The sequence below is a fragment of the Diaphorina citri genome, unplaced genomic scaffold (assembly GCF_000475195.1).
Source record: "Diaphorina citri unplaced genomic scaffold, Diaci psyllid genome assembly version 1.1 scaffold209, whole genome shotgun sequence".
Lineage (NCBI taxonomy): Eukaryota > Metazoa > Arthropoda > Insecta > Hemiptera > Psyllidae > Diaphorina > Diaphorina citri.
Genome location: NW_007377646.1, coordinates 85,196 through 93,202, shown reverse-complemented (window position 1 = coordinate 93,202; position 8,007 = coordinate 85,196). Strand labels below are relative to the sequence as shown.

The window sequence follows — 8,007 nt, the reverse complement described above, 5'->3', positions numbered from 1 at the left end:
TTTTTTTGTTTTTTTTTTTTTTTTTTTTTTTTTTTTTTTTTTTTTTTTTTTTTAAGAGGTTTGACAGAGGGAACTTTAACTGCTATGGTCTTATCGTCCCGAAATCGAGGAGAGAAGGAAGACAGGATAGGAGAAAGCCAGCCGTTTCCGAGAACGAACATTATCCCATCAGGATAAAATCCGCCCCGGGCGGGAATCGAACCCGCGGCCTAGCGCTTACAAGGCAGACGCACTACCAACTAAGCTAACTAGGCTGGCGAAAGGCTTTTTTTACACAAAATTACCCCAACCAATGTGGGCCACCTCCGTCACTGGTCACCCCGTTATCCGGTGCTATCTCTGGAGAAATCTTCACTCAGAGCTGAGATAAACTGTGCGGAAATTAAATGTTTTCAAGAACAACAAAAAAGAAGAGAAGAAAAAGAAATAGGAGATAGGAGAAGAATGAAGAGGAGAAACTAAATAGGAAGAGGAAGAAGAAGAAGAAGAGGAGAAAGAGAAATAGGAGAAGAATGAGGAGGAGGAGAAGGATAAGAAAGAAGTAGAAGAAATTAAAGAAGAAGAAGAGGAGGAGGAGGAGGGAAGGGTGGGAGAAGGATGAACTGGAAAAGAAGAACAAAGAAGAAGAAAGAGAAAAATAGGAAGAAGAAGAAAAAGAACAAGAAAGAAAAGAAGGAAGAGGAGGCAGAGAATAAGAAAGAAGTAGAAGAAATTAAAGAAGAAGAAGAAGAAGAAGAAGAAGAAGAAGAAGATTAACAATAAGCAAGAGAAGAAAGAGTATAAAAAGAAGGATGATAATGCGGAAGAGAAGGAGAGAAAGAGGAGGAAAAGAAAAAAAAGGAGGAGAAGAAGTAGAAGGTCAACAAGAAGAAAGAAGAAGAAGAGAAATATTATATAAGAGAGAAAGAAGAGGGTAAATTAATAAGAACGTGAATAGAAGAAGAAGGAAGAGAGGAGGAAGAAAAAGATAAACTGTGTTAAAATGAAAAATTAAGGTAATTTTATCAACATAGTTTTGCACAATATTTCACGCTCGATTGATGCTCTCTCTCTTTCTCTCTCTGTGTCTCCCTCTCTCTCTGAAAACTTACCAAAGTACATGGTCTGGTTAGGGCCTACATAGTCCCAAGTGATCTTCATCGTGGCATAGGTGAAATTTTCAAACGAGTATGGTGTCTGCCATTCTTCATCCGACGAAATATCTTGGAGAGTGGTCGTTTTGATCTTCTTACGACGGTATTGGAATATTTACCTCTGGTTTTTTAGAGGCTATGTAAAGTTTTTTTTTTTTTAGCGTTAATGATTACGAGAAAGAGAAGACGATGAACAAGAGGAAGCCATGAACAAGAAAGAAAAGAAAAAGAAGAAGAAGGAGGAGAAAAAGAAGAAGAAGAAGAAGGAGGAGAAGGAGAAGGAGAAGAGGAAGAGGAAGAAGAAGAAGAAGAAGAAGAAGAAGAAGAAGAAGAAGGAGAAGAAGATGAAGCAGGATAAAAAATTGATAGCAAAATTATATTTCGTTGGAAAAAAGTTCCGGTTCAAGGAATTATAATCGAATTTTCGAAAGACGGTATTGGATGTATCTGAAAATGGAAACAAATTGATTGATTTATTGATTGGTTGATTGAAATAGTAACAAAGTTATTGATCGATAGAAATAGATTGATATCTTGGAGAGTGATCGTCTTGATCTTCTTACGGCGATATTGAATGTATCTGTAAAAAAGGAAACAAATCCTGGTCTTAGAAAGGTTCCCTGTTCGATAACCATCGTCCAAAAAGAGAAGGTGGAAGGAAGACAGGATAGGAGAAATCCAACCGTTCCGAAAAAGAACTGCTCTGGGCGGGAATCGAACCCGCGACCTAGCGCTTAGAAAGCACCGTGATAACCTCCAAGCTAACTAGACCTAAACTGGGCATGTGAGTTTTGACATCTCCACCAATAATAGATCCAGCTTATGTTGCATATTGCATACTCAAAATAAATACCCGGCGCTCATACAAAATTTCCCGTTGGGGAATCGAGAAAAGTAGTTTTGTCATTGCCAGCCTAGTTAGCTTAGTTGGTAGTGCGTCTGCCTTGTAAGCGCTAGGCCGCGGGTTCGATTCCCGCCCGGGGCGGATTTTATCCTGCTGGGATACTGTTCGTTCTCGGAACGGCTGGCTTTCTCCTATCCTGTCTTCCTTCTCTCTTCGATTTCGGGACGATAAGACCATAGCAGTTACAGTTCCCTCTGTCAAACCTCTTAAAAAAAAAAAAAAAAAAAAGCTATATAGTACATTAGTACTTGAAAACTTGATATATTAATAAAGTTTTCTAGATAACTTTGTAAAAGTTCTTTTTTCCCGATGATTTTGCGGAGAAAACCACTCTGATATCATAATTGTGCTACCTACGCTCTGTGAAATAGGAGATTTCGAAAGGATCTTCTTGTACTGACACATGGAGTATAGTTTCGTATAAACTTAAACCAACCTTTAGGGTTGTTTGTCCCTACAACTAAGCCTCAGAGTTTGCTTTTTTTATGTACTGCCCAAATGTCTACAGGACGTAGACTACTGTCTATGCCAGTCTATGGCAATGTAATTTAAATGAGATTGTTCCCACTACGCACGACACGACACGATACAGTGACGTCAGTCTCATGTAAAACAAAATACTTACTCTTCTCGTTTGGCTTGCCACTCAGGTGGATCGTAATCGTCGGGGATTCGGTAGAAGTCGGTTAAGTTCGGGCACCACGTGGCCATCCACTTGGTCAGATATTTGGACGGCACCATGGCGTAGGCCGCCTTCAGCTCGTCTACGTCATCTGTGGTGAAATCTGAAATCCAATTTTAAATTAAGAGCACGGTAGTCAAGAAAGTTTGATTTTATACACAGAGAAACTAGCGATTTTCAGGTAGTTGCAGAGGAAAAACTACAAATGATGGAAGAAAACTCATAGAATAAACCTTGTTTATCCTGCTCGAATGAGACTAAAAAGTCCCTTTACTCCCGCAGTCTAAACAAAAGGTCTGATTTTTTTTAAAAGAGGTTTGACAGAGGGAACTGTAACTGCTAAGGTCTTATAGTCCCAAAATCGAAGAGAGAAGAAAGACAGGATAGGAGAAAGCCAGCAGTTCCGACAACGAACATTATCCTTTCAGGATAAAATCCACCCGCTTTTGTTTTATGTTCAGGGTCGTTTCACTTATAAATATGAGACATACATACCTACTATACAGGGAGTTTCACTTACACTTGGCATACTTGCTGTAGAACCAGTGTTGGGTTTCGGTCGTGGCTTGCTGCGTGGTTCGAACGGTTGTGGTTGTGGTCAGACCCTGTTTCCATTCGGGTAACTCGAGGGGTTTGAAGAGACGCTTGTAGATTTCGAGAGGGTCGGAGGTGGTCGAAATGATCCCCTGTTCTAGAAGTTCGAGCTCCTTCTTCTTTTCTTTCTGCGGGTGTCGAGGGGAAGCAAGAAAAGGAATGAAAGAATAAAACTTATATACCTACTAGTTCAGCAAATAATAGAAATGTAAAATTCACTAAAAGAAAAGAAAAAAAAAGCCCCTGGAGCCCTGAATTTCTTCTTCTCCTCCTCCTCCTTCTTCTTCTTCTTCTCCTCTTCCTCCTCCTCCTTCTTCTCCTCCTTCTTCTCCTTCTTCTTTCTCTTTCTTCTTCTTCTTCTTTCTCTTTCTTTTTCTTCTCCTTCTTCTTTCTCCTTCTCCTCCTTTTCTCTTCCCCTACTATTCCATTTCTTATCAATAACTTTCGTTCTCTATTCTTCTTCTTTCTTCTCTTTCTCCTCCTTATATTCTCTTCCATTTCTTACCTCCACTTTCCTCTTCTTCTCCTTCTCTGGCAGTTCGACTCGCCATCGGAGATGTTTGGGCAGATCCGTTTTATCATCCAAGAAGAATTCATCGGGTAAATCCCCGGTAATACCGCGTACGCCTTTGAACCACTCTCGGCTCTTCTTCTTCTTCTTCTTCTTCTTCTTCTTCTCCTTCTTCTCCTCTTTCTCCTCCTCCTTCTTTTTCTCCTCCTTCTTCTTCTCCTTCTTCTTCTTCTTCCTACTCTATCTCCTCCTCTTCCTTCTTCTTCTCCTCTTTCTTCTCCTCCTCCTCATCCTTCTTCTTCTTCTCCTCTTCCTCCTCCTGCTCCTTCTTCTTCTCCTCTTCTTCTTCCTCCTCCTTCTTCTTTTTCTTCTTCTTCTCCTCATCCTCCTCCTTTTCTCTTCCCCTACTATTCCATTTCTTATCAATAACTTTCGTTCGCTATCTTCTCCTCTTCCTCCTCCTCCTCCTTTTCTCTTCCCCTACTATTCCATTTCTTATCAATAACTTTCGTTCTCTATTCTTCTTCTTCTTCTCCTCTTCCTCCTACTTCTGCTTCTTCTTCTCTCTTTCTTCTTCTTCTTCTTCTTCGCCTTCTTCTTCTTTCTCCTTCTCCTCCTTTTCTCTTCCCCTACTATTCCATTTCTTATCAATAACTTTCGTTCTCCATTCTTCTTTCTTCTCTTTCTCTTCCTTATATTCTCTTCCATTTCTTACCTCCACTTTCCTCTTCTTCTCCTTCTCCGGCAGTTCGACTCTCCATCGGAGGTGTTTGGGCAGATCCGTTTTATCATCCAAGAAGAATTCATCGGGTAAATCCCCGGTAATACCGCGTACGCCTTTGAACCACTCTCGGCCTTCTTCGTCCAATTCGACCCTTCGATCGATTGTGGTTGCTAGAACAGAATATAATAAAATATGAATAGAATAGAATAGAAGAGAGAAGCAATCAATAAAATTTATTGATGAGCTGTCCAAAGTTTGGGTTGCCAGATGACACAGCATACTACTCAGACATTTTTTTAAAAAGAGGTTTGACAGAGGGAACTGTAACTGCTATGGTCTTATCGTCCCGAAATCGAAGAGAGAAGGAAGACAGGATAGGAAAAAGCCAGCCGTTCCGAGAACGAACATTATCCCATCAGCTTAGTTGGTAGGATAAAATCCGCCCGGGCGGATTTTATCCTACCAACTAAGCTAACTAGGCTGGCAAAAAAGATCTTTTATTTTCACTGCCCTGACGCAAAGACCAGTCCCTATAATATTTGGTTCATCTACTACACCTCAAAGTTTCCATTATTTTCCCTCAAGTCAAACCATTTTTTTTTTATGTCATCTCCACCGAAAGTACCTACTTACAGCCAGCGCGCAGTGGCAGTAGCACGTTGACTAGAGCTCCTAATGGATCACTAAGGTTAAGCGATGTTGGACGTGGATGGTAATCGGATGGGTGACCATGTGGACAATCTTATTCATTTCAATCTGAGCAATAATAATACTTATGCTAGCTCTTCCCAACCCCACTCAGGCTAAGTGAGGTTAGTGAAGCTACCCACCTGCTCATCGAATGGAGGATAAACTCCCCAGGCAATGTAGGTAATTCAAATGAGAGTTTTCTCACTACACACGACACGATTTTTTTTCCGAACGACACAAAAATGTCCTTGTGAGCAATTTACTAAATGAGAGTGTTCCCACTTACGACACGATTTTTTTTTCCGAACAACAAGTGGAAACAAGCCTTTACACAGTGACGTCAGTCTCCTCTAAAACAAATACAGTCGAACCTGGATATAAGAGAATCCAGGGGACCACCTTTTTTTTCTCTTATATCCAGGTTTCCACTATATCCAGTTTGTTTTATATCGAGGTTCAGCATGAAGGGCCCAGAAAATTTTCTCTTATATCCAGGATTCTCTTATATTCAGGATTCTCTTATATCCAGGTTTGACTGTACTTACTCTTCTCGCTTGGCTTGCCACTCAGGTGGATCGTAATCGTCGGGGATTCGGTAGAAGTCGGTTAAGTTCGGGCACCACGTGGCCATCCACTTGGTCAGATATTTGGACGGCACCATGGCGTAGGCCGCCTTCAGTTCGTCCACGTCATCTGTGGTGAAATCTGAAATCCAATTTAAAATTAATTTAAATTAAGGAGCACGGTAGTCAAGAAAGTTTGACAGAAAGTTTGATTTTATACACAGAGAAACTAGCGATTTTAGGTAGTTGCAGAGGAAAAACTACAGATGATGGAAGAAAACTGATAGAATAAACCTTGTTTATCCTGCTCGAATGAGACTAAAAAGTCCCTAAAAAGTCTAAACAAAAGGTCTGATGTTTTTTTTAAGAAGTTTGATAGAGGGAACTGTAACTGCCAAGGTTTTATAGGTAGTCCCGAAATCGAAGAGAGAAGAAAGACAGGATAGAAGAAACCCAGCAGTTCCGATAACGAACATTATCCTTTCAGGATAAAATTCACCCGCTTTTGTTTTATGTTCAGGGTCGTTTCACTTATAAATATTAGACATACATACCTACTATACAGGGAGTTTCACTTACACTTGATTATTATTCCATCATTTATTATTTTATTTTTTTACTAACTTTATAGTTCCTACTATCTTTTGTTTGACATACCTCCTTAATGACTTTTTGATAACTCCGTCAGTATTTACCTTGTCAAGAAATGTAAAGGCTTTATCTCTATGTTTTGTGAGGTGTGTATTTTAGGGTTTGGGTACCCATCAATCTAGCAGTTGTCAGTTAAATACCGACCTATTGTAGATACTATTTCTTCTTCTCATTCCTCGCCTTCTTCTAATTCTTATTCTCCTTATTCTTCTTCTGCCCTTGTTGTTGTAGTTCTTCTTCTTCGAATAAATTCTTCTCCTTCTTCTTCTTCTTCTTCTCCTCCTCCTCCTCCTCGTTCTACATCTTTTCCTTTTCCTCCTCCTCCTCCTTTTTCCCATTTTTTTTCTTTTTTTGCATTTAACTGTCTTACTTTTTTCTTATTTTGTTCCCCTTTCTTCTTCTTCTCTTCCTTCTCCTTCTTCTCCTCGTCTCCCTCCTCCTTTATCATAGTTCTCCTTTTTTCTTTCCTCCTCCTTCCCCTTTTGTTTCTGTCTCGTCTTTCTTCTTTTAGTCATCTTCTTATTCTTCTTCTTCCTCTTCTTTTTCTTCTTCTTTTTCTGCCTCTCCCTTCTTCTTCTCCTCCTCAATCTCTTTTTCAGAATTCTTTTTCTTCTTCTCCTTCTTCTCCTCCTCTTCCATCTCCTCATCTTTTTCTTCTTTTGTTTTATCCTTTTTCTTCTTCCTCTCTTTCTTGCCGTGAGGCGAATCACTTTGCTGTCTTCAATTACTGCAACAACAACCCTCTACTGTTTTCCTACCAGTCAATCTTCTCCTTTTCAATAAAGCTAATGCATTTTACTCACTCATCTATAGGGGTTTTTTTAAAGTTTGCTTTTCAAAATGCTATAAAAGACATGCTATTTGAGGTGTGGTCGTGATTTTTTTCTTCATTTGAAAGGTAACTATTTGCCATTTAGTGTTTGAACTCTGAATAAAATTTCGGGTAAATGGGCGCCGCGGCTAGATCGAATGAAACTCAGTCTAGAAAATCCAATTTTCGACCACTTTTTCCATAATCTGAAGCCGTATGTCTGCAAAAACGGTGAATGATGTCTTCCAGGTGCTCAAAAGTTCATTTTTATCACCATAAACTAAATATTTTACACATATCCCGAAAGAAAATCATCCAAAGGTGTCAAATCGCACGATTGTGGAGGGAAATTATGAGGGAAATTGAGCGAAATTATGTGCTAACAAAACAAGGGACACCCTGTATATCAAGTCCGTAATGGCTTCGGACAGATGTTTCGTTTTCCCTCTGAAGAGTTTCCATCGACAGGGCTTCTGCTTTGTGCAAAACTTAAAACAAGAAAGAAACAAGAAGGAAGGTAAAAAGGAGGGGGAGGAAGAGGTAAAATAAAGTAACAAGAAGAAGGAAGCAAAAGAAGAAGATAAAAACAAGAAAGAAACAGGAAGGAAGGTAACGAAAATCGGAGAAGGAGGAAGAGGTAAAAGGAGAAAAATAACAGGAAGAAGAATAAGAAAAAGAAGAAAGAAATAAGAAGTTTAAGAAGAGAGTAAAGTTTAAAACAGGAGAAGACACAGTAGACAGTGG

The 8,007-nt window shown here is 39.6% G+C and overlaps 1 protein-coding gene across 1 annotated transcript in view; it reads right to left on the bottom strand.

Annotated features, from left to right (window-relative positions):
- Positions 1–7,259, bottom strand: part of LOC103506022 — a 13,837-nt gene extending 6,578 nt beyond the window's left edge. Inside the window, exons 1-8 of the mRNA XM_017442677.1 lie at positions 7,256–7,259; positions 5,784–5,943; positions 5,182–5,231; positions 4,540–4,718; positions 3,240–3,441; positions 2,663–2,822; positions 1,568–1,580; positions 1,092–1,236 (exon numbers count right to left, since the gene is read on the bottom strand). Coding sequence (XP_017298166.1) covers positions 1,092–1,236; positions 1,568–1,580; positions 2,663–2,822; positions 3,240–3,441; positions 4,540–4,718; positions 5,182–5,231; positions 5,784–5,943; positions 7,256–7,259 — 913 coding nt within the window. The remainder of the gene's footprint in view (positions 1–1,091; positions 1,237–1,567; positions 1,581–2,662; positions 2,823–3,239; positions 3,442–4,539; positions 4,719–5,181; positions 5,232–5,783; positions 5,944–7,255) is intronic.
- Positions 7,260–8,007: the final 748 nt, after the last annotated feature.